At 47.9% G+C, this 24,852-nt stretch overlaps 1 protein-coding gene across 1 annotated transcript; it reads left to right on the top strand.

Moving 5' to 3' along the window:
• Positions 1–205: 205 nt before the first annotated feature.
• Trim54 (tripartite motif containing 54) lies at positions 206–24,501 on the top strand. The gene is made up of 8 exons (XM_038319367.2): positions 206–373; positions 17,504–17,676; positions 18,670–18,841; positions 21,913–22,008; positions 23,460–23,693; positions 23,970–23,992; positions 24,108–24,232; positions 24,341–24,501. The coding sequence occupies exons 1-8, from the start codon at positions 206–208 to the stop codon at positions 24,499–24,501; spliced, it is 1,152 nt and encodes a 383-aa protein (XP_038175295.2).
• Positions 24,502–24,852: the final 351 nt, after the last annotated feature.

Genomic DNA, 24,852 nt, shown 5'->3' with positions numbered 1-24,852 from the left:
AGCAAGGAGTGCAGACAGAAAAGTCTGGAAATAGCCGGGGGCGAGAGGAGCTGTTAGAGGAAGAGACAGGAGACATCACTCAAGAGGGAGCAATTAGCAGAGATCCTAAGAATCCACAGTCTAGAGTTTGCAAGGAAGGGCTGCACAGGCAGCGGGAAGGCCGGGAACAGGGCCACAGCCAAGGCAGGCACGAGAGCGCCGAGGGATGAACTTCACGGTGGGTTTCAAGCCGCTGCTCGGGGATGCACACAGCATGGACAACCTGGAGAAGCAGCTCATCTGCCCCATCTGCCTGGAGATGTTCTCCAAGCCCGTGGTGATCCTGCCCTGCCAGCACAACCTGTGCCGCAAGTGTGCCAACGATGTCTTCCAGGTGGGCTCTGGGACAGATAGGAGGGCACAAGGTGGGAGCTCCCACAGGTGGGAGGTGGCAAAGCTGCCCTGACTGAGCCACAGGAGCGCTAGGGTCGCATGAGTCAGCAGGTCCTCTTAGGCTGGCAAGCTCAGCCCATGTCCACAGCAGCTACACAGTGGCATCTGAGGGGGACTGGCAGGGACTGGCAAGGAAGAGTGGTCCTGCCTGGGCTTTGTGGGAGCTTTACTAGATTTTGCTTACTTTGAGTCTTTGATTTTTTTTAAACTGTAGAAGAGATCAATGATTTATTGAGGTACTAAAAAATAATAGGGTCAACAAGATGGTTAGTTGTTGAAAGCACTTACTACCAAATCTGACAACCTGAATTTGATCCCCAAAACATAACGTGGTGAAAGAGAGGACTCCTGAAAGCTGACCTCTGACCTCCATTTACGTGAGTGCACACACACACACCCTTAAAAATAAAAGCTGGGTATGGTGGTGTACACCTGCAATTCCAGCACTAAGGGGCCTGGGGCAGGAGGATTGTCATTATTTTGTTTTGTTTTTGAGACAGTCTCTATGTAGCCCTGGCTGTCCTGGAGCTCACTATGTAGAGCAGGCTGTCCTCGAACTCACAGAGATCCTCCTGCCTCTGCCTTCCTGGTGCTGGGATTAGAGAGACATCACCACTGTGGCTTGACAATCAATTGTTACGATTTTTAGGCTAACCTGGTTTACACAGTGAATTCTGGACCAACCTACAAGACCCTGTTTCAAACAGAAAAGAAAGGAAAAAACCTAAAATTAAAAATAAAGCCATGAGAAGGTGTATGCACAGAGTGATGTGCATTCGAGACAGAGCTCATCTGTCCTTGACAGAGCTGGTTAGACACAGTGGCCCAGGGAAGCAGGAAGGCTCCCCAGTCTCACACCTGTGAGCCTTTCTAACCTGGTAAAGAGGCTCATGGACTAACTAACACTCAGGTGACTTACCGATAGACAGACAGAAAGCAGAAGCAGAATGGTACTTCCCAAAAATGCCTGTGTAGCTGTGGTCATGAGGCCGGGCATAGCTAAGTTATAAGTCACTGATATCATTCTGTCCACACATTTCAAAAATAAAAACAAAAAAGCCGGGCATGGCGATGCATGGCTGCAGTCCCAGCCTTGGGAGGTAGTAGCAGGGTAAGCTAAGGTTGGCTTGGGCCATGAGACCCTGTCTAACCAACTAAATAAATGCATATGCCAGAATTCCTGTAAATTCATAGGTTTGCGTTCCTGCTCTGTCATTAGTAGTGGTTCAAGTAGGCTATAGACCCGGTCAGAGGTCAGGGAGAGCAAAGGGACAGGATACATGTGTACAGACACGAGACCTTGAAGTAAAAACTGCAAGAGCTGGCTTAGTGTCCAGATCCATGACAGGAGCGCCAGGAATAAGATTCTGGCCAGGAGACAGGCTCTGTAGTCGAAGCACCTGGGAAAAGCATCACAAACTGCAGGCTAGCCTGGTCTATGGAACAAGTATACCAGAATAACCAGGAACTATACACAGCAAGACCCTGTCTCAAAAAGAAAAAAAAAGTGTGTGGGGCTGGAGAGATGGCTCAGCAGCTAAGAACATTCATTGCTCTCCCAAACAACTCAGGTTCAGTTCCCAACCTCCACAAGGTAGCTCACAACCAGCTGTAACTCCAATCCCAGGGGATCTGATGCTCCCCTCTAAACCCTTCCTGCACGGGCACCATGCATGCAGGCAAAATACACAAAAAAAAATCTTTAAAAAAATTAAAAGAATTATTCCTGCTTTTCATAGACTATAAAGAAATGAGTTAAGCAGAGTTTCCACGCCCCCTTGTTTCCCCTTCTCTCTTTGGTGCTGTGGTTAATGCTGGGCACTGTGTGTTAAACACGCACCCTACTATTGAGCTATACAAGCTCCAACACTATCTGTAAAAATACTAATGTGTGTGCGCATGCGTGCGTGTATGTGTGTACATACAGGTAGCCACAGAAGCCAGGAAAGGGTGTCAGACCCCCTGAAGCTGCAGAGTTTGTGGCTTGGGAGCTGGCACTCTCCACCCTCAACACAGCGGGTCTTACTTCGCTGAGTAATAGTCTTTTAGGCTCCTTGGTGTAGCAGGCTTTCTCGAACTGGCAGCCCCCAAATCATGACACAGAATCTCTTATTAATTATGAATGCTCGACCTTATGCTTATCCCACTAGCTCTTATAACTTAATTTAACCTGTTTCTCTTTGTCTACACAGTGCCTAGGGGCTTCTTACCTGTCTTTCATTCTGTATAGCCTACTATTCCTGCTTCTGTGCTTGGCTGGCAGCGGCTGCCTGGTTCTGGGTGTCTCCCTCTATTTCGATCTCTCTCGAGCCTAGATTCCTCCTCCCACTTAGTCTCTCTGCTTGCCAGCTTCGCCTATCCCTCCACGGCCTAGCTATTGGCCATTTAGCTTTTTACCAGACCAGTCGGGTGCTCTAGGCAGGCAAAGTGCAGCAACGACACACCTTCACACAATTAAACAAAAGCAACATAAACAAAAGCAGCACACCTTTACACGGTTAAAGTAATATTCCACACCACCTTGGGGCAGGATGTTTGGAGGCAATACTGGGCTGTTAGGCCATCATAGCATGTCTATATGCCCTGTCACTCCAAAATCTCCTGTCCCCTTGAGTTCTCTTCAGAGTTCCTTTCATTCTGGGTGTCCAAACCTGGATCCCCCTGTCTGGGGGTGGCATGTTGTTCTGACCCTGTCTCAAACCAACAAATAAAACCAAAAATTCTTGCCAGGTGTGGTGGTGCACCCCTGTAATCCTGGAAGCATAATTGTCATGAGTTTGAGGCCAGCCTGGGCTACACAACTAGTTCTGTGTAAGCAGTTTTGCCTTTCCCACCAGCTTGGTTTCTCCTTTGGTCTGAAAAGCTGATACCTCTTAAGCTGAAATATCCAGAAAAGACATCGTTCCCGTGTGTTTATACAGACACATCTACTGCTTTCTCTGTGTGTGTGAGAGAGAGAGAGACAGAGACAGAGAGACAGAGACAGAGAGACAGAGACAAACAGAGACAGAGATAGAGAGAAAGAGAGAGACAGACAGAGAGAGACAGAGACAGGAGACGGAGACAGAGAGACAGAGACAGAGAGAGACAGAGAGACAGAGAGAAAGAGAGAGACAGAGACAGGTACAGAGAGACAGACAGAGACAGAGAGAGAGACAGACAGACAGAGAGACAGAGACAGAGAGACAGAGAGAGAGAAAGAGAGAGACAGTCAGAGAGAGACAGAGACAGGAGACAGAGAGACAGAGACAGAGAGACAGAGACAGAGACAGATACAGAGAGACAGAGACAGAGACAGACAGACAGAGAGACAGAGACAGAGAGACAGAGAGAGAGAGAGAGAGCCTTCTCCTTCCCTCCCTCCCCACCCCCTGTATGTGCACATGTGTGGAAGAGGTTCCACTAAGTGAATGTCAGACTTGACAGGCAACTTTACCAACTGAGCCATCTCTCTGGCCCCAAGGCAGCCCATTATCAGAACCCAAAATATGTAAAGTCAAAGAAACATCTGGAACGCTAAGGAAAGTATTTGGTAAAAAGCAGCCAAGGGGCCGGGTGGTGGTGGAGCATGCCTTTAATCCCAGCACTTGAGAGGCAGAGGCAGGCAGATCTCTGTGAGTTTGAGGCCAGCCTGGTCTACAGTGTGAGTTTCAGAATATCTAGGACTCTTACACAGAAAAACCCTGTCTTGAAAGAAAAAAATAAAGCAGCCAAGGGGCCAAATATGGTGGCACATCCCTTTGACCCCTGCACTCAGAAGTTGGAGACAGGTGGATCTCTTCTGAGTTTGAGACCGACCTAGTGAATTCCGGGCCTTCCAAAGCTATATATAGTGAGACCCTGTCTGAAAAGCAAGCAAACAAACTGGAGAATATCGATTTTCAAATGATAAGGTGTCTAGCACAGAGCCCAGGAATAGCCACCAGAGAGACTACAGAGTGAGCGCGTGACCTTCCTTCTTCAAGGCACAGTGCTGAAGCATGAATACATGTGAATACATATGAATACATATGAATACATATCTGGGCACAGAGAGATCTAGGAAGGTTCTGGGACAGCCCTGTGCAAAAGCAGATTCGGTGGCACACCTGTTGGTGCAGCGCAGGAGGCCGAGGTGAGAGGGTCACTTAATCCGTCAATTTAACATACCGAGATCCTGTCTTTAAAGAAATGAGAAGTGGGGGATGTTCTTAATGCCTGCCTAGTAAGCCCAGATCCCGGAGTTTAATCCCAGCACCAGGTAAACAGGGTGTGGCAGTTCACACCTGCAATCCCACACCCAGGAGGTGGAGGCATGGTAAATTTGAGGCCAGCCTGGGCTACATGAGACCCTGTCTCAAAAACAAATGAATGAGACCCAAGCCTGTGTAGATTATTTGAGGGGTAACGTGGCCCTGAGATGGTTCTGTAGGTCTGATGCAGAGCCACCAGCTCTCCTCAGGGATGAGAGCGGACAGCTCGCTCCTCCAGGCTTTATTTGAGGAGACCTGGGGGAGGCTGACCCAGTTACCCAGCGGCACCCGTGTCTATACATCTCAGCTCCGTCTGAAAGATGAGCATATTTCGTTTTTCACACGTTGCCTCCACATTTTGACAACTCTAGGCATAATCAGATTGTCTGTTTTCTAAGTATGGCGACGGGAATAGGACTTTCAGTTCTTCCATCTTCAGATCTCTGAGGAGGAAAGCCTTCAGAACATTGCCTAGAAAGTTGGCAGTCATGAACATGGTAACAGTGTAACACACTTAAGTTTTTATGTGTACATTTTTTTCAAACACCTTGGAAGTTCATAGCATGAAATTCATAGCATGGATCTGCCACTAACTTTAGATCTTAAACTCCCTTCACCAAACACAACCATTACCAGCTTCTCTGAGAATCTTTCTAGAAATTTCAGCGCCTAGGCTCATGCTGGCACATATAGACACACACTACACCAAGCACCTTTGTTCAATTCTTTTTTTGTTTTAGTTTGAGTTTTGGCTTTTTGAGACAGGCTGTTTCTGTGTAGCTCTGGATGTTCTGGAACTCAACCTGTAGGCCAGGTTAGCCTTTAAGCCAGATTGTCACCTGCCTCTGCCTCCCTGGTGCTGGGATTAAAGGCACCTGCCACCCCTGCCCTGCTTTTTTTTAAAATTTGTTCCCTACATAGAAGACACAGTATGTCTTCTGTTTTATCATTGCTGTTATTTTAGCTTTTATATATATTATTTTGGGTGGGGCACATGTGTTGGAGTCAGAAGACAACACTGTATACTGCATAGTGTCAACTCTCTCCTTCTACCTCTGCTTGGGTTCTGGGAACCAAACTAGAGCCCCTAGGGCTGTGAAGCAAATGTCGCCCTAGTCCTGGGGCTCCTCTTGAGACAAAGTCTTACTTTGGCCAATCCAAGTCCAGGCTGGCCTTCAATTCAAGATCCTCCTACCTCAGCCTCCCAAGGGCCTGAGCACAGGTGTAAGTTGCCACACCCAGCTGTTTTCTGTTTCAGATAGCAGCACAGTGTCCATTGCTATGAGCAGACCACAGTCTCTTTAATTCACCTGCTAAAATATTTATCTGCATTCAGGAGCTGTTGTCCGGTGTTTGCTGGAGGAATTGTGGTGGTTGTGTTAGGCTGGGGATGTATTCAGCTAATAAAATGCTCACCCAGCACACACAAAACCCTGGATTTAATCCCTAACTCCACATTTACAGTCTCAACACACAGGGGAATCGAGGTCGTTCTTTGTAATATAGCGATTTGGATGAGCACCTGGGCTATGTGAGCCACTGTTTTTCAAAGGAAATTGTGGCTCAAGATTAAGGATTTGAGGAAACCATCTGTAATCTAATCCTGCCTCACCCAACATAATTATCCTCATTTTTGCCTACTTTATCAACACTGTTTGAGACAGAATCTTACTATAGCATTAGCTAGCCTGGAACTCACTAGGTAGATGAAGCTGGTCTTGAATTCCTAACATTTTTCCTGCCTCAGTTTCCCCAGTGTTGTGTTTACAGGTATTTATCATGATGTCCAATTTATGTTTACGTATTACTTGATTGCCTTCGAGCCCTATTATTTTCCTTAGTTGCTGTTCTAATTCTATTTAAAGCTCTAATCCTCTTTTTCTCTAATAAGAAACAGAAAACTTCAAAATATGACATTAGCCCCTCTAATCCTCTCCTTCCCCACACTTGCACCCACTCAGCCTCCAAAAATTTGGAGGAGAGCAAAGCTGTTGATGTGGGAAACTGACATAAACATCTCCCCGTGTGCTTCTGTCTGTATTTGTAAACCCGGTTCTCATCCAAACTCCTTTCAAGCAAGCCTTCAGAGTATTTTTGTATCTGCCTCCGCTTTGCTGTGGGCACTTGTTTCTGAGAAGCAACCTGTTGTCATTTAGTAGAAAACCAGAAGGTACTGGAAGGAGGTTGCTGGAAGAGCCGTCTTCTTGGAGGAAGTCCAGGCCGGGAGGGCCTTACAGTGGGAACCATCAGAAGAGACACCTTCTGGACTGCAATGCAGGGTGCTTCCCACTGGGCACCAAGCCCTGATTTTGATCCCCAGCATTGTAGAAACCAGGCATGGTGGTGTGGTGGTTTGCGCCTGCAGTCCCAGCGCTTGAGAGGCAGATGAAAAATTTCACAAGTCTACATAGTGAGTTCAAGGCCAGCCTGGGCTATATCAGACTGTGTGTGTGTGTGTGTGTGTGTGTGTGTGTGTGTGTGTGTGTGTGTGTGAGAGAGAGAGAGAGAGAGAGAGAGAGAGAGAGAGAGAGAAGTCCTAGTAGCCTGCTGTATTTTTGACTCTTTGAGGCAGCATTCTGCTATGTATTTCTGGCTGGACTCGCCTGATATGTTCTATGTAGCTGAGACTGGTCTAGAACTCACTGCAATCCTCCTGCCTCAGCCTTCCAAGTGCTGTGCCTCAACCCCCAGCTGGAAACCAGGGCTTCTCCAGCCCACCTTGACCCGGTCTCCTTTTGGAGAACCTGATTTGTTGCAAGGCTGAGCTACAGTGACCTTGCTTGGGTTTGGGATTTTAATTCCCCAGGGAACAAAACTCTCCACTGCTGAGACACCCCACCCTTCGTTATTTCTCCACATCTTTAGATTGTGTGTGTGTGTGCATGTGTGTGTGCGTGTGCGTGTACGTGTGTGTGCGCATGTGTGTGTGTGCGCGCGTGCAAGTTCTGCTGGTGCGTATGCATGGCTATGCAGAGGACAGAGGTTGACATCAGATGTCACCCATCTGTGGCTCTCGGTCCTCTTTCTCTTGTCCCCTCTTGCCATCTCTCATCCCTGCCCAGCCCTAGTTACATATCCGGTACCACGCGCATCTTTTACATGGATACTCAGGATCTGAACTCATGTCCTCATGCTTGAGTGGCAAGCCATTTATCTGGCGACTCAGCTCCGTAGTTCCCAGAGCTGTTTAAACTAGTATGAACACCTCTTGTAACTTTAATAATCTGCTTTTAAAAATTCAAAACAAAAATAAGCCGGTTAGTGGTACACACATTTAACTCCAGCACTCAGGAGGCAGAACCAGGCAGAATCTCTGAATTCAAGGCCAGCCTGGTCCACAGAGTAAGTTCTAGAACAGTCAGGGATACACGCAGAGAAACCCTGTTTTTAACTCTCCACCAAGATGTTTTACAATGATTACGAATGATCATCTCTCTTATACACATATGAGCACACGTGCGTGCGCACACACACACACGGACACGTTTAACCCAGGCTAGCCTCAAACTTGCTATGTAGCTGAGACTGGCTTTGAACTCTTGACTCTCCTTTCCTTGTCTCCCAAATTTTAGGTCACAAGCAGGAGTCACCATACTTGGTGTGGATGACCACTTTTGAGGCCTTTCTGTTCCACCAGAATCCTCCCTCAACTCATTCCTCTTGGCCTCTTAGTGCCTGTTTCCACAGAGGGGCTTTTTTCAGCCCCAAGGCCGTGCATATCCTAGTCTCTCTCAGCCAGTGTTTTAGCTTGTAGTAAAATCTGGATTCTTCCACAGCTGGGCCACTTTCATCAGATGTCTTCTGGCCATTGTGTTCCTGTACTTTCTCCAGTTACGACCTAGGGTCTGGTTCACAAACTTTACAAGGCCCTCAGGTCTGCGGTGGTAGCTCATTCGGGACCCATATTAGCATTCCCTGGATAGCCAGCGAAGAGGACAGGCCCTGTGAGATACGTACACATTTGTCAGAGTGACTTCAGTACAGAGCTCCTCTAGACAGATGACAAAGGGACCAGAAGAATCACTCAGCCCTCAAGAGAAAGTTCTGAGCGTGGTTGGTCCAAGCCTTGAGCAAAGGCCGAGAATTAAATTCCTTTTACTTGTTCCATTCTTTGACACAGGGTCTCCTGTGTTCCAGGATGGCCTTGAACACAAAAATGTGGTGGAGAATGACCTTGAACATCTCATCCTCTGCCTCCACCTCCCAAGTGCTGGTCCAGGCATGTACCTGCCAACCACACCCAGCTCATCCGATGCTGGAGATCAAACCCAGCCCTTGTGCATGCTAGGCAAATGCTGTCAACTGAGACACTTCCCAGACCACTTGCTCCGTTCTCTTTGTTCTCTGTGGTGCTGAGGATGGAACACCGTAAGCATCGCTACCCCACCAGCGCCGTTCACGTCATTTTCACCTTCACAGTGGAGAGAGGACAGTTATTTCATGCCCTGTGGCTCTATGCAGTCATTTATTTTACCTCATGTTCATTTAGTACTTTATAATTGATTGGGCACCTTCACAAACATGATTCTGTAGAGCGGTATCACGGCTAACATACACGGAATACAGATTACAGTCACACAAAGAGACAGGACAGGGACATCCACCAATGTGTTTCCTGGAGGGATGGCATTTCCTTCACACGTCACATGGTTGGCACATGAAATTGTGCTTTATGGAACTGACTCCGAGAATGACTTTTTTGTTGTTTTGTTTTTCAAGACAGGGCTTCTCTGTAGCTTTGGGGCCTGTCCTGGAATTCACTCTGTAGCCCAGGCTGGCCTTGAACTCACAGAGATCTGCCTACCTCTGCTTCCTGAGATTAAAGGTGTGGGGCACCACCACCTGGCTTCCAAGTATGACATTTAAGGGAAGAATAAGACAGTTATGTGACATGACCAAGCATGGTACATGACCAAGCATGGTACATGAAAGAGCAGGATACATGACCCAGCAGGATACATGACAGATCAGGATACATGACAGATCAGGATACATGACAGAGCAGGATACATGACAGAGCAGCATACATGACAGAGCATGCAATCAGTTTCCTGAAGTAGCAAGGTAAACAGGAGCAGAGGAACAGATTTGGCTAACTGAATATTAATTAGGTGGAGAGATCTTTAGCCCAGAATAGACATTATCGTTTTTTTTTTTTTTTAAGACTTCTTAAGGTTTCCACCAATACCCTAGAATCTATAATTCCTATTTGTGATGACAAAGTTTAGAGGCCTGCAGTCAGGGCAGAGAGTAATTTTCTTTTCCTCCTGTGGATCCAACTGTAAAGCCCAGGATCCCTGCTATACTTGATCTTAGCCAAAGGGCCAAGAAGCTCGTGGTTTCTTTTATTTTCTTTCTTTTTCTTTTTCTTTCTTTTTTATTTATTTTTTTGAGACAAAGTCTCACCATGTAGCATTGTCCAGCTTAGAGGTTGGCCTCAAACTCACAGAGATCCTCCTGCCTCTGACACTGAAGTGCTGGGATTAAAGTCATGAGCCACCACACTAGCTATGGTTCCATTTTAAAACCAATGTTTTGTCAGGTGAGGTGGTCTACACCTTTGATTCCCAGCCCCCAGGAGGCAGAGACAGGTGGATCTGTGAGTTTACAAAGTGATTCTCAGGACAGCCAAGGCTACATGGAGACCCCATCTCAAAGCCACCAAAAACAAACGAACAAGGCATGAAATCAGCAGAGGGCCTAATAAGGAAGAGAAGTAACCCAAGGGAAACACATGAGAACAACTGATTTCTGTGGGTGAAGCACTGGTGCCGTTTGAACTGCTATGGTTTGTAGTGTGCCTTCGCCGCTGGGCAGACACTCATTTCCGCTAGAAGTCAGTGAAGGTGAAGACGCCGTCGTGTCTGAGTTCGCAGACCCCGTGAACTCTCTTCACGGATCTTGCCGGATCTTGCCGGGTCTGTGACCCTCGGGTGAATCCTATGCATCTTCCCAGTCACCCAAGTCTACAACCCCAGAATCTCCCCACTCCCTCCTCTCCCCGTGTCCAAGACCCTGGTTAGTCCAAACCCCACCTGTCAGTCAGGACTTTTCTTAGATCGCTGCCACCAACATCCCGTGGCCTGGCCTTGACTGTGCCGCGCGCCTCCTAGCCGACCCTTGCCTTTGCCCATCCGTGTTAACTATAAGTTCAGATCTCCCTGTCCACTCCCAGTCTAGAAACCCAGCCCAGGAAATCAAGTTTAGATCCTCACAGATTCAGAAGCCTTCTAGGGTGACCCCCACCTTTCCAGCTCCTCCCTGCCCCCACCCTCGGCTCCTGCAGTCCCTCCCTCCCCCCCGAAGCCCTTTCCAGACCCTCCTTCTTGGCTGCTTGTCTACCCTGACTTCAAGCCCTCCTCAAGTGGCACCCTGTAAACCAACAGGAAACCTTACTTTGTTGGTTCTTCTTTACTATGGCACTCTAGCGCCCTCTTTTGTTCTGTTCGATCCGTTTTTCCAAACCCCAGAGTTCTTGTAAGAAATTTGGGAATGATAAAGAAGTTGGTGTGATGGTACCCAACAGCAAAGCCAGGCAGGAGGATCACGAATTCAAAGTCACTTTCAGCTACACAATGGAGTTTGAGGCCAGCCTGGGTTACTGTCTTTATTTAAAAAAAAAAAAAAAAAAAAAAAAAAAAAAAAAAAAAAAAAAAAAAAAAAAAAGAGGCTAGTTACTGTGGTACCCACTTTTTTTTTTTTCCTTTTTTTCTTTTTTTTTGGTTTTTCGAGACAGAGTTTCTCTGCAGCTTTTTTAGACCCTGTCCTGGAACTAGCTCTTGTAGACCAGGCTGGCCTCAAACTCACAGAGATCCGCCTGCCTCTGCCTCCCGAGTGCTGGGATTAAAGGTGTGCGCCACCACCGCCCGGCTGTGGTACCCACTTTTAATCCCAGAGGAAAAGAAAGATAAAGATGGGTGGTGGTGGGATCCACCTTTATCCTAGCATTCAGCAGGCAGAGGCAGGTGGATTCAGTGAATTCAAGGCCAACCTGGTCTACAAACTGAGTTCCAGGGCAGCCACGGTTGTTACACAGAGAAACCCTGTCTTGGAAAACAAGAAAAAAGAAAAGAAGTAAAAAGGAAGGAAGGAAGAAAAGGCGGGAGGTGCCACCACCCAGAATGCATTGCTGTTGCCTGGAAAATACTGCTGGGGTTACAAGCATGCGCCTCCATGCCCTGCGCTTTCGTGAGTTCTGGGTTTTGAACTCAGATCCCCATGCTTATGAGGCAAGCATTTTACCAACTGGGCTATCTCAGAGCATGCACATGCACGCACGCATGCACGCATGCACACGCACACACCCTTTTGTAGAGTAGGTCTCTTATAGCCCAGGCTGACCTTGATCCTCTGCCTCACAAGTCAGGTGTGCAGCAACATGGCCAGGTTTGTCCACTGTCCTTACAAAAACTCTTGAGGATTAGACTCAACAACATCCGGGAAGCCTAGAGAGCCTGTGCTTGACCACAGCAGGCCCTCAACACAGGGTAGAATGGTAACAGTGAGTCTCACGTGTCTGAGTGTCAAGAAGAAGAAGGGCAGAGAGAGAGTATCAAGTTTTGTTGGCGGCCTGTAACATAGCTGCTCTGTGCTCAGGAGACACTTCCCGGAAGATTTCACATCAGTGAGGCTGGTCTCTTCTTAATCACCGCTCGTTTCTTAGCTCCAGCCGACCAGTATCGAGTGTCCCAGCAAAACAAGTTTTGCTTTAGTAGTCCTGGTATCTTGTTAATCACAGCTGATTCTTCAGCCCCAGGTAACTAGAACCACAGGATCTTAATTCAAAAAAACAAGTGCCCCTGAAAGTCTTTAAACTTCACAAGCCAGGCCTCCATCCTCTGTCCTGCTCTCAACATCTTATCTTCCAAGCTCCTAGGGAACATCCCACTGAGCTCTGAACACTCAGTGGCTCTTCGTCTAGCCCAAAGTTCCAAAGTCCTTCCACAGCCCTCCCCCAAATCATGGCTAGGTCAGTCCCAGCAACACCCCACTGCACTGGTACCAACTTGTCTTAGCCAGGGTCATGGTGACAAAACACCATGAGCAAAGAGCAAGCTGGGGAGGAAAGGGTTAATGTGGCTTACACTTCCTCGTTGATGTTCATCACTGAAGAAAGTCAGGACAGGAACTCAAGCAGGGCAGAGGCTATGAAGGGGAAGCTTCCTGGCTTGCTCCTCATGACTTGCTCAGTCTGCTTTCTTATAGTACCCAGGACCTCCAGGCCAGGGATGACACCACCCAGTGGTCTGGGCCCTCTTCCATTGATCACTAAATGAGAAAATGCCTTACAGCTGGATCTCAAGAGGCATTTTTCTCAGCTGAGGCTCCTTCCTCTGATGACTCTAGTTTGTGTCAAGTCAACACACAAAACCACCCAGTACAACTGACCCCTTGACACCCAGACACACAAACACATCACTATTAAGCCACAACCATTCCTTTCTTATTCATCCTGAAGATGTTAAATAACTTTAAAAGTACCACAGTCTTTACATATTCAAGCACATTACAATTTCAGTTCCTTTAAAATGATCAGTCTCTTTTAAAATCTAGTCTTTTAAAATTCAAGTGTCTCATCTGTGAGCTTCAGTAAAATACTTTCTTACTTCAAGAAAAATCAGAATCCCAGCACTTGAGAGGCAGAGGCAGGTGGATCTCTGTGAATTTGAAGCCAGCCTGGTCTACAGAATGAATTCCAGGACAGACAAAGCTACATAGTGAGACAGTTTCAAAAAAAATTTTTTTAAATAAAATAAAATATCTTTGTGGAAACATCAGGTAAGGGGGTTACAGTTAAGTTTTAAAATTTCTGTCACATGCGCCGGGTGTTATCGGATGACATCTTTAATTTGGGGAGGTAGTAGAAGCCCGTGGTATGCCTGCACATTACAAAAGGAATTTGCCCAGTAGCCACAGGGATGGATTAGGTCGAATGCAGCGGTGAGCAGTAGATGGCTGTGCAGAGCAATAAACGGCTGTGCAGAGCAGTGGACAGCTGTGCAGAGCAATGGATGGCTGTGCAGAGCATTGGACGGCTGTGCAGAGAACTACAACCAGCCCAAGATGACTGGGCTGCAGACCTGCAACACTGCAATGTTCCAGCTCCCCACAGCCATGGAATATTGGATATTGCTTTACCCTCTGAGGGTCCTGATGGAGGAGTGTCTATGTGTTACTTTCATTATTAATAAAGATACTGCCTTGGCCCTTTAAGAGAACAGAAAATTAGGTAGGTGGAGTAGACAGAACAGAATGCTGGGTAGCAGGAGTGGGGAGAAGCTTCAGGCAGTCGCCATATGCAGTTGCCATATGCAGTCACCATGCTTCTCTTCTCCGAGATGGACGCAGGTTAAGATCTCTCCTGGTAAGCCACACCTCGTGGTGCTACACAGATTACTAAATATGGGTTAAAGAAAGATGTGAGAATTAGCCAATAAGAAGCTGAAACTATGGGCCAGGCAGTATTTAAATGAATACAGTTTCTGTGTAATTATTTCGATGTAAAGCTAGCCGGGTGGCAGGACACAGCCCCGCCGCTTCATTCAACAGGGTCCCGCCCGTCCCATCTTCTGGGTGGTATACAAGGAGTCCACTGGAAACCCCCTGGAGATATGGCAAGTCAAGGGGTCTACTGTTTCCTTTGTTCTATTAGCTCATGATTCTCTAGCTCAGTGGCTCTCAACCTTCCTAATGCTGCGACCCTTTAATACAGTTCCTCATGTTGTGGTGACCCCAACCATATCATTATTGTTGCTACTTCATAACTAATTTCACTACTGTTATAAATCAAAATGTAAATATCTATGTTTTCCAATGATCTTAGGTGGCCCCTGTGAAAGGACCATTCAATTCCCAAAGGGGTCGTGACCCAGAGGTTGAGAACCACTGCTCTAGCTGATCAGGTTGGGATTTTTACTGTAAACGGAAGGAAATGTGAAACAACTGTCTTTAAGGGCTGGGGTATGTAACTCAGTGATAAAATACTTAATATTTGAAAAGCCTTGGGCTAAACCACTAGGAGCAAGCATTCCCATGCCTCAAGTGAGCACTAACTTAGGAAGGAAGACTCTTGATTTTCTTCACAGAGCAAGCTGGAAGGGCCATCTAGGACTGCCCCTGAGATTCTTGCTCCTTGACCTCCTTGCCATTCTCAATAGGTGTCTACTACTTCCTGACTCCGCACGGTCCTTCTGCACAAGTCTACACTCCAAATAGGAGAAAAGGAAAAATGGAAAAGAGAGGGTGTGGCTCCTTCCTAACGGCACAAAACCTTTGTATCTGTGGCTCCAGAGCACAGTCACCTGGCCACACCCCGCCAGGAGGGCTCGACGTGGTCTTTATACTACGAGTCTTGCCAACTCAGACCATCTGTTTCTGAAGAAAGGAATGCAGGAGCATCCCTGCCAGTTGCTCACCTCTGCTTCTCGACAAAAATGCTTTATATAAACCGGGTGGTGCGGCCGGGCGGTGGTGGCGCACGCCTTTAATCCCAGCACTCGGGAGGGAGAGGCAGGCGGATCTCTGAGTTCGAGGCCAGCCTGGTCTACAAGAGCTAGTTCCAGGACAGGCTCTAGAAACTACAGGGAAACCCTGCCTCAAAAAACTAATAAATAAATAAATAAATAAATAAATAAATAAATAAATAAATAAACCGGGCAGTGGTGGCACACACCTTTAATCCCAGCATTTGGGAGCCAGAGACAGGTGGATCTCTGTGAGTTCGAGGCCAGCCTGGTCTACAAGAACAAAATCCAGGACAGGCTCCAAAGCTACAGAGAAACCCTGATCGAAAAACAAAATAAAATTTAAAAATGCTTTATATATATTTCTTTTTTTTTTTTTTTTTTTTTTTTTTTTTTTTTTTTTTTTTTTTTTTTTTTTTTTGGTTTTTCGAGACAGGGTTTCTCTGTGGCTTTGGAGCCTGTCCTGGAACTAGCTCTTGTAGACCAGGCTGGTCTCGAACTCACAGAGATCCGCCTGCCTCTGCCTCCCGAGTGCTGGGATTAAAGGCGTGCGCCACCACCGCCCGGCCTTTATATATATTTCTTACGTTTATTTACTTACGTGGGTGAGTGATTGACACAGAGTGGGTGTGGGTGTCAGAGGACAAGTGTGGAGTAAGGGGTCTCTCCTACAACGTGGGTACCAGATGAGTTCGTAGCCCAATCCCATGAGCCTTTACAGTAGTCAGTTTGGCTTACTGTATCTCAAGTCAAACTCAGGGAGAGAACCCTTGATTGATTGCATGAGGTCAGGTGATCACCACCTCAGTCAGCACTGTTGTAGCAGGATATCCCTTTAGGGTCGCCTGGAGCAGATCTCTAAGAAGCACGGTGTAAGGGCCTCCGCTAGGCCTTCATTGCGACATCTCCGTAACTGCCCTTTGCACTGTGTGAGCTGTCTGTCCTTAGGGAAGAGGTGGGGGTGGGGGTTTGTTCCTGTCTTTAACCCATAGCCTTCCTATAACATCAGATGCAAAGTGAGCAATCCCATGCAGCCCGTAACTTTACCGAGGCTGAATACTGGATAGATTTCAGAAGAAAGCATCGTCAAGGGCTGTGCAAGGGCCTGTGTGTCCTGACTCACAGTGCCAGAAGCAATTTCCCAGAATCATCCAGCTAATCCTAGTTTTTTTCTTTTTCTTTTTTTAATTTTCTTTTGTAGACAGGGCCTCGTGCACCCGGGCTGGCTTTGGGTGATCCCAATGGATGGCTCGAACTTTCACTGGGATCAGCTCCTCCTGCCTCTACCTCCCAACTGTAGCTCTGTGCCCTGTTTATATGGTGCTGTAGAGCAAACCTAGACGAGCACTCTCCAGCTGAGCCACATCCCAGACCCTGGTTGCAATTTCTTTTTTTTTTTTTTTTTTTTTTTTTGGTTTTTTCGAGACAGGGTTTCTCTGCAGCTTTTTTAGAGCCTGTCCTGGAACTAGCTCTTGTAGACCAGGCTGGCCTCGAACTCACAGAGATCCGCCTGCCTCTGCCTCCCGAGTGCTGGGATTAAAGGCGTGCACCACCACCACCCGGCTGGTTGCAATTTCTTTATCCCACTCTTCAGCACCTGGCATGTGTGCCTCTGCCCAGGACTAGAGAGAAGCTCTCTTAACGCCCAGTATATTATCCCAGCATCGGAGAGGCGGGAGCAGGTATATAGACATTCAAGACCAGTTTTGTCCTTGCAAGGTGTTTAAGACAGCCTGGACTACACAAGACCATGGAGAGAGAAAGAGAGAGAGAGAGAGAGAGAGAGAGAGAGAGAGAGAGAGAGAGAGAGAGAGAGAGAGAGAGGAGATGGTAATGGGAGAGGCACATCTATAATCCCAGCACTTGGGAGGTTGAGGTAGGAAGATCAGGAATTCACACACCGAGTTTGAGATAAGCTTACAAGATCGTGTGGAACATGCACACACGCGCACGCGCGCGCACACACACACACACACACACACACAAACATTAACAACAACCCCCCCCCCACACAAAACACCTTACATGTGGCCCATAAGGGTCCAAGCTGGAGGACAATGGCGATGCTGTCAGCGCGATGCTGTCAGCCCCTTGCCTGTGTCAGCATTCTGCCAAAGCTCCATGCTGGACCCCACTGAGGACCAATCCTGATCAGGCCTTGGCGAATGTGAGGTTCTGCATGCAGGCACTCAAGGAGCTGGGCTGAGGGATGAAGCAGAGACAGGCAGGAAGCCACCTTAGTCATCTGTCAGAGTGCTCCTCGGGGACATCAGATGCATTGAAGAGCTAATGCCTCCCTCCTCCTTACCACTCATGAGCCCACCACTTCCCTCACGCCTCACTACGCTTCTGTCGTCTTGTCTCCTGTCCTGGCAGGCCTCTAACCCTCTGTGGCAATCCCGCGGCTCCACAACTGTATCTTCGGGCGGTCGCTTCCGCTGCCCATCTTGCAGGCATGAGGTTGTCCTGGACCGGCATGGGGTCTACGGCCTGCAGCGGAACCTCCTGGTGGAGAACATTATTGACATCTACAAGCAGGAATCCTCCCGGTGAGATGTCTGGCTGCCCGCCTCTCTGGAGGGAAGAGCCTGCACCCTCAGGGATTAGAGGGGCTGTTTAGTCAGGGTTGCCAGGGCTGTGATGAAACACCAAGACCAGAAACCACGTGGGAAGGAAATGGTTTATTCGACTTATGCTTCCACATCATAGTCTATCGCTAAAGGAAGTCAGGACAGGAAGTCAAACAGGGCCAGAACCTGGAGGCAGGAGCAGACGCAGAGGCTGTGAAGGGGTGCAGCTTACTGGCTTGCTTCTCGCGGCTTGCTCATCTGGCTTTTTCTTATAGGAACACAGGACCAGCAGCCCAGGGATGGTCCCACCCACAATGGGCTGGGCCCTCCCCTATTAATCACTAATTTAGAGAATGCCCTACAGGCTTGCCTGCAGCCCCATTTTATGGAAACATTTTTCTTAATTGAGGTTTCTTCCTCACAGATGCCTTTAGCTGCATCAAGTTGACTTAAAACTATCCAGCATGAGGGGGTAAGGGGTGGGGGTGGGAGGAGCGGTTGAGGGGAGACAGGGATACACACAATGGGGAAAGAAGAGGAGGGGATTGGGTTCCTACCCAGGGAGGCCTGATTTTGTCTTTTTTTGTTTTGTTTTGTTTTTTGAAACAGGGTTTCCCTGTGTAACAGTCCTAGGTGTCCTGGAACTAGCTCTTGTAGACCAGGCTGGCCTCAAACTCACAGGAATTCGCCTGCCTCTGCCTCCCGAGTGCTGGGATTAAAGGTGTCGCCACCACCGCCCGGCTTTGTCTTTGGAGTCAAATGTTCAATCTTACTCCCTCTGGTCTGTGACCAAAGCCCACCCCAATGTTCTTGACCTCACCAGCTCCCACGACTTCCTGTCCCATGGGGCCTCTTTGTCCCCTGCAATAGACTCTTCTTGTGCCCAGTCTTCCTCCGAGGCTCTTTTCTTCCCCAGTGTGAGTCACAGCCTGGCTCCCTGACAATTGCTACTCCCTTGCCCATGATCCTCAGGCCGCTGCACTCCAAGGCTGAGCAGCACCTCATGTGTGAGGAGCACGAGGATGAGAAGATCAACATCTACTGCCTGAGTTGCGAGGTGCCCACCTGCTCTCTCTGCAAGGTCTTTGGGGCCCACAAGGACTGTGAGGTGGCCCCTCTGCCCACCATTTACAAACGCCAGAAGGTATCTGACCAGGGAGGGATTCGGGAAGGGGGTTTAGGATAGGGCAGTTCTCACTCTGCTTAGGTGAGGTCTAGCAGAGCAGGGCCAAAGCTGCGGGTCTATTCTTGAGTCTGCAGGCAACCTCCTTCACTTGTCTGACAAAGTGAATACTACAGTTGCTGTCACCACAGTGTTAGCTAATGCATGGCAGCAGCCAGCTGCAGCAACACAGAGGACTGCATACCCTCAGGGGTCTTTAGCCATGCCTTTAGCTTCTCCACAAGCTGTCATTTTGCGATCAGATTGGTTGGGACATGAAAAGAAGGGGGGGGGGACAGGGTCAGAGAGCCACTGCAAACAGAATAGATATCATTTCTCAGATGACCAATGCTGGCTAGAGTCAGGTGGTTATATCATGAAACCTGCCGAAGGTGTGTGGGGAGGGATGCCTTTTAAGACTCCTCACACCTCAGCTCATGTGGGAGTCCCAGGCTATTAAAGCAGCCAACTGTTTTGCCTGGTTTTTGACAGAAACAAATGCAAACTCTAAGCTGGATGAAGATCCCTTCAGTGTAGACCCTTAGGCTGACCTTAGATTCCTACCAACCAACCAGTCATTCACAGCTGAAGACATACAGAGACATGGACTGTGAGCACAGTGAGCAGGAGCAATGGCAGTTCAGATCCCTGGGTGCTGAGAGCTGCTGGGAGCAGTGCCTTGACCAGAGGCCACAGAATACATAGCAGAAGGTCACTGATAGTTCAGGTGTCCACCCATCAGATGAGTCACTCTCTGATGGAGAAAGCCTCATCGAGTAAGGCTTACGGGGCCACAGACTCTGAAAACTGGCTGCTTCTGTCTGTAATTTTTCTCCTGTGCCTACATTCCCTCCCTAAAAACAGCCGTGGGTATTTTCCCTGTGGCCTGTGTTTATCTCCTGTGTATCTTCTGGCTACTGGGCACACTTACAGCTGTGGGTGGGCAGGATGATGTCTGCTTCAGTGTGTGTACAACTTTGATGGACAGAAATAATACTAGGATCCTTCCTAGCTCAGACCGATACAGGAAAACTGCATTCTTCTCAGTTACAAAGACAGCCTTTTACACACCATTAGCTGATCTTAGACCTCAAAACAAATTCAAAATAGACTAATTGCTCGTGCAAAATATGCACACAGGCAAGTTACCAGGTATCTATTGACCTAAAGTCAGTCTGATAACATTAAGACACAAGTCCCCACAGTAAGTGACTTTATGCATGGACTCCTAAACCTCACTCTTAGGATGCGAGGCTCAAGGTTCAGCCAACTGTTTATTGCTTAGGTCCCAAATTTCAATGTTACTCTCCATGATGTCTCTCAGGCTACATGCAGACAGACCATGCCTCCTGCCTGCACAGTTGAGTGTTGCCATGGTTACTCATTTCCAGCTGGTCAGTGTGACATTCTAAGCCTGAGAGAAACCATATGATTCTTTGTGTATCAGAATGGTTCTGTCTCAGCTGTTTACTCAAGAAATGCTAAGTGACCCTGAGAGTGTAATTTACATATTGTCCAGAGTTTGTTCTAAGAGGAAGTGTGTGAGTGTGTGAGTGAGTGAGTGGAGATGTGTGTGAGTGTGTGTGACTATGTGAATGTGTGAATGAGTATGTGAGTGAGTGTGTGTGTGAGAGTGAGTGTAAGTGTGTGAATGAGTGAGTGTGTGAATTCATGTGTGAGTGAATTGAGTGTGTGAGTGGAGGTGTGTGAGTGAGTGTGTGAGTGGAGGTGTGAGTATGTGAGTGTGTGAGTGGAGGTGTGTGTGAATTGAGAATAGTGTGAGTGAGAGATATAAAGGAGAAATGTAGCAGTGGGTGAGGAAATGTCACAGAGTAGAGAGAAGTGTATAAGGAGGAGGGATGTGTGAAAAACGAGATGCAGCTGTATGTAAAGAGATATAACTCTGCAGAGAGTGTCAAGAAAGCGATTATTCAAGATGAAGTAAAAGAGAAAGTTACCCTCAGGAAAGTGTGTGCTTCTTCCTTTTTTCTTAAATTACCACCAGAACGTGTAAATCCTTCCCTAAGACCCTCAGATGGGTAGGAATTTTCTCTCCGTCCCACAACTCTGAAGGCATTCTTTCTGCAGCCCTGGGTGTGGTCCTGGGAGCTTGGGGAATTCGGATGCTGGAATTGTTGAAGGACAGAAATTCACTGTGCACACAATGTTTTTAGAAGGTGAAATAATGCCAGACATAGTTGAGCACTGCAGTTACAGCACTTAGGATACGGAGGCAGGAGGATCTCTAGTTTGAGGCCAGCCTAAGCTACATAAGGAGTTCCAAGCCAGCCTGGACTATATAAGGAAACCCTGTTGTTAAAGAAAAATAAAGATGAAATAAGATAACAACAAAAAGTAGGATTGGAGATGTACAAAATCTTGCCTAGCACAAAATCTTGGATAGATTTCCAGAACTGAAAACATACGTAAAATGACCATACAACAGCCTGTTGTGGTGGTGTACACTGTAATCCCAGCAACTAGGGAGACTGAGGCTAGAAGATCATAAATTCAAAGTCAGTTTAGACAATATAGAAAGGTCCAATCCAAGAAAAACAAACCAAAAACAGACAGGAAAATAGATTTGGCAAGGAACGAAGTAGAGTCTAGAAAATCAACAGCTCTTGAAAAACCAGTGAATGGATCAGGTGATGGATTTCTCAGGAGAAAGAATTACTGCACACAGAAGAGTGCAAACAATACACCAACCCAGAATGCTCCGGGAGGTTGAGGATGAGTAGGTCTAACGTGAGTCCTACCTGACTCGCAGAATGGCAGGAATAGAAGGGAGGCAGTGTTAATTGAATGGGTAGCTCTAAGTATTTTTCAGAAGCACCTAGGACAGTCTGGTACATAGTGGGTGATTAGAGAATGTCACTTCCCTTCACATTTGGGGGTGGGGGACTTCTAGAACCCACACAATGTGCTTCCAAACTTCTAGATCTTTGTAGATGTGCCTGAATTGGTGAGGTGGGGACAATCCCGTGGGATAAGAGGGAATCCACTGCTGGAGGGAGCCTCCAGCTCTAAGAGCTGACCCATGTGTGTGACAGAGCGAGCTGAGCGATGGCATCGCGATGCTGGTGGCAGGCAATGACCGCGTGCAAGCAGTGATCACGCAGATGGAGGAGGTGTGCCAGACCATTGAGGTGAGCCTGGGCTGGGAGGACAAAGGGGACAGAATAGTCCATAGTCCGAGGGGTGGAGTTAGAATAAGCACACGTTTCAGGCCAGCCTAGACAACATATGGAGATCCTCACTATAAATAAATAGATAGATAGATAAATAAATAAGCAAGCAAGCAGGGCACAGTAGCCCAAGACATAATGCCAGCACTCTGAGGCTGAGGCAGGAGGATTTCTCATCAAAGGCCCACTTGATCCATATCAAAAATAAGTGAGTGGGGCTGGAGAGATGGCCCAGGGGTTAATAGAAAGAACTGCCATTGCAGAGGACCAGAGTTCAGTTCCCAGCGCCCACACTGCAGGTCTCAAAACTGCGTAACTCAGTTCCAGGGGAATTCAATTCCTCTGGCCTCCATGAGCACCCACATACCACACACATATACCCAATTGAAAATAATACAACTAAAATTGTGGAAATAAATAAATAAGCAAAATAAATATTAAAAGATAAAAGAGGCTGGGAGGTGAGATTAATCAGAAAATATATATATATACATATATATGAAATTGTCAATGAATACATTTAATTAAAAATTATGTGGCAAGGAATAATTATATGCCCTTATTATATCATATTAACTAAATATATTTGAATATTGAGACAGTATTTCCAGTCAATGAACTTTAGAAATTTAGATTCCTTGTTTTCTTTTCAGTTATGTGTATTTGTGTGTGTACAGGCATGTGCACATGACTGTTAGTGCCCACAGAGGCCGGAAGAGCTTGTTGGATCTCTTGGGGTTACAGGTAGCTGTGAACCTTCTGGCATGGCTATAGGAACAGAATGCAGGACCTCTGCAAGAGCAGGATACACTAACAGCTGGATCCATCTCTCCAGCTCTCTAACCAATATCTATATTTAAAAATAGAGCTTAGAGGCTAGAGAGATGGCTCAGTAATTAAGAGCACTGACTGCTCTTCAAGAGGACCTGGGTTCAATTCTCAGCACCCACATGGCAACTCACAACTGTCTGTCACTCCAGTTCCAAGAGATCAGACACCTTCACACCAATGCACATAAAATGAATCTAAATAAATTATTTTAAAAAAATAAAAAATAGAGCTTAATTTCATAGCAGAGCAAAAAATTAAAAATATAAAACTCAAATAGTTTTTTAAAAAATAATGCTGATAGTAACATGGTAGCTAACTCATTTTATTTCCTTTATGAAGTGGCAATTAATGCAAAGCCAAGCCAGGGCCAGTGACATACATGGCTCCCAGAAATAGCTTTGAAATATGTTGTCATCATTGTTAATTGAAAAGATCTGTGCTGGATTCTGTGCCCCTAACTCTAGGCGTGGAAGGAAGTCACACCTTCCTTCTGGGCTTTCCTTGAGTTCTGTTTAAGGGGTAGAGAGGGATAAAATACCCTGCCAGCCGCGACCTCCTTCAGGCTTGCTCTGATCTTTCAGGACAACAGCCGCAGGCAGAAGCAATTATTAAATCAGAGGTTCGAGACCCTGTGCGCGGTGCTGGAAGAGCGCAAGGGCGAGCTGCTGCAAGCGCTGGCCCGGGAGCAGGAGGAGAAGCTGCAGCGCGTGCGAGGCCTCATCCGTCAGTACGGAGACCACTTGGAGGTTTCCTCTAAGCTGGTGGAGACCGCCATCCAGTCCATGGAGGAGCCGCAGATGGCTCTCTACCTCCAGGTGGGCGGAGAGGGAGGGAGGCAGGCGCCCAGGGTGGCGGGAATCAGGGCCTGGGTAGCCGGGTCAAGTCTTACCTGCGGTAATTTCTTGTCACCACTACCTGGGAAAAGTCACCCTTCTACGCGCGCTCGCGCTCTCTCTCGCTCTCTCTCTCTCTCTCCTTAACGAATTGGGATGTACGCCCCCAACTACCCCGCAGGACTGGTGAGAATCAGAAAGGGGGCTTTTCCGGGGCTGGCCCAGCGCTCACCTTCGCCCTCCTTTTCTCCCCTGCAGCAGGCCAAGGAGCTGATCAACAAGTGAGTGGTCTGCGCGGTGGGAAAGAAAGGGACCCTGTGGCTTCCTTCCGTCTGATCTGGGGAGGGGCTTGAGGGAGTGGAGGAGTCCCTCTATTGAGCCCTGTGGCCATCACAGGGTCGGAGCAATGTCGAAGGTGGAGCTAGCAGGACGGCCGGAGCCAGGCTATGAGAGCATGGAACAATTCTCTGTGAGCGTGGAGCACGTGGCCGAAATGCTGCGGACCATCGACTTCCAGCCGGGTGAGGGAGCCGAGGGAGTGACTGTTTCGACCCGCCATAAGGGTTTGAGGTGGGCACTCTAGCCAGAGGAGCAGGGGCTCCACGTCACCTGCCCTGCCTTCCACCTAGGCGCCGCAGGGGATGAAGAGGATGACGAGGTGACTTTAGAAGGGGACGAGAGCAACGCAGGGCTGGAGGAGGAGCGGCTGGACGGGCCAGAAGGTGAGAGAGTAGGACGAAGGCTTTGGGGTGAGGAGTGGTTAGTCATTCTCCGGCTATTGCCTTCCTAGCGGCACCAGGACGCTAGTAGCCCCCATTCCAGTGTCACTCAACAGGAGCCACAAAGCGCGCCCCCTAGCGCGCGCGGAAAAGCGCACTCTCTTCCCACGGTTGGTTCCGCACGGCTTTTGGGGACCATGGTGGGTTCGCGAGTAAAACCCAGCTACCTGGGGAAAGCTGGCTGTCGGGGGAGGTGGGGAGTTTGTTCTTCTAGATCACTCGCACACCGAGCTGTCTTTTCTGGATACAGGCCTGCACTGACGAGACCCTGATTCAGGGAGCACATCCGTAGCGGGAGGCAAGGGATGCTGAGGATCTGCTCAGAGACCACTGCGCCTCCCAGCTCGGCGTCCCGCCCCCGG

Source organism: Arvicola amphibius, chromosome 2 (genome assembly GCF_903992535.2).
Source record: "Arvicola amphibius chromosome 2, mArvAmp1.2, whole genome shotgun sequence".
In the NCBI taxonomy this organism is placed as follows: domain Eukaryota; kingdom Metazoa; phylum Chordata; class Mammalia; order Rodentia; family Cricetidae; genus Arvicola; species Arvicola amphibius.
This window is presented reverse-complemented; position numbering and strand designations above follow the sequence as displayed.

What these genes read in the sequence shown, in the direction of transcription:
- Trim54 (XM_038319367.2), top strand. Translation starts at nt 206, where the DNA reads ATGAACTTCACGGTGGGTTTCAAGCCGCTGCTCGGGGATGCACACAGC. An exon ending in CCATTTACAAACGCCAGAAG is followed by an intron (nt 18,842 to 21,912) that starts GTATCTGACCAG and finishes TGTGTGTGACAG; the next exon opens with AGCGAGCTGAGCGATGGCAT. An exon ending in AGATGGCTCTCTACCTCCAG is followed by an intron (nt 23,694 to 23,969) that starts GTGGGCGGAGAG and finishes TCTCCCCTGCAG; the next exon opens with CAGGCCAAGGAGCTGATCAA.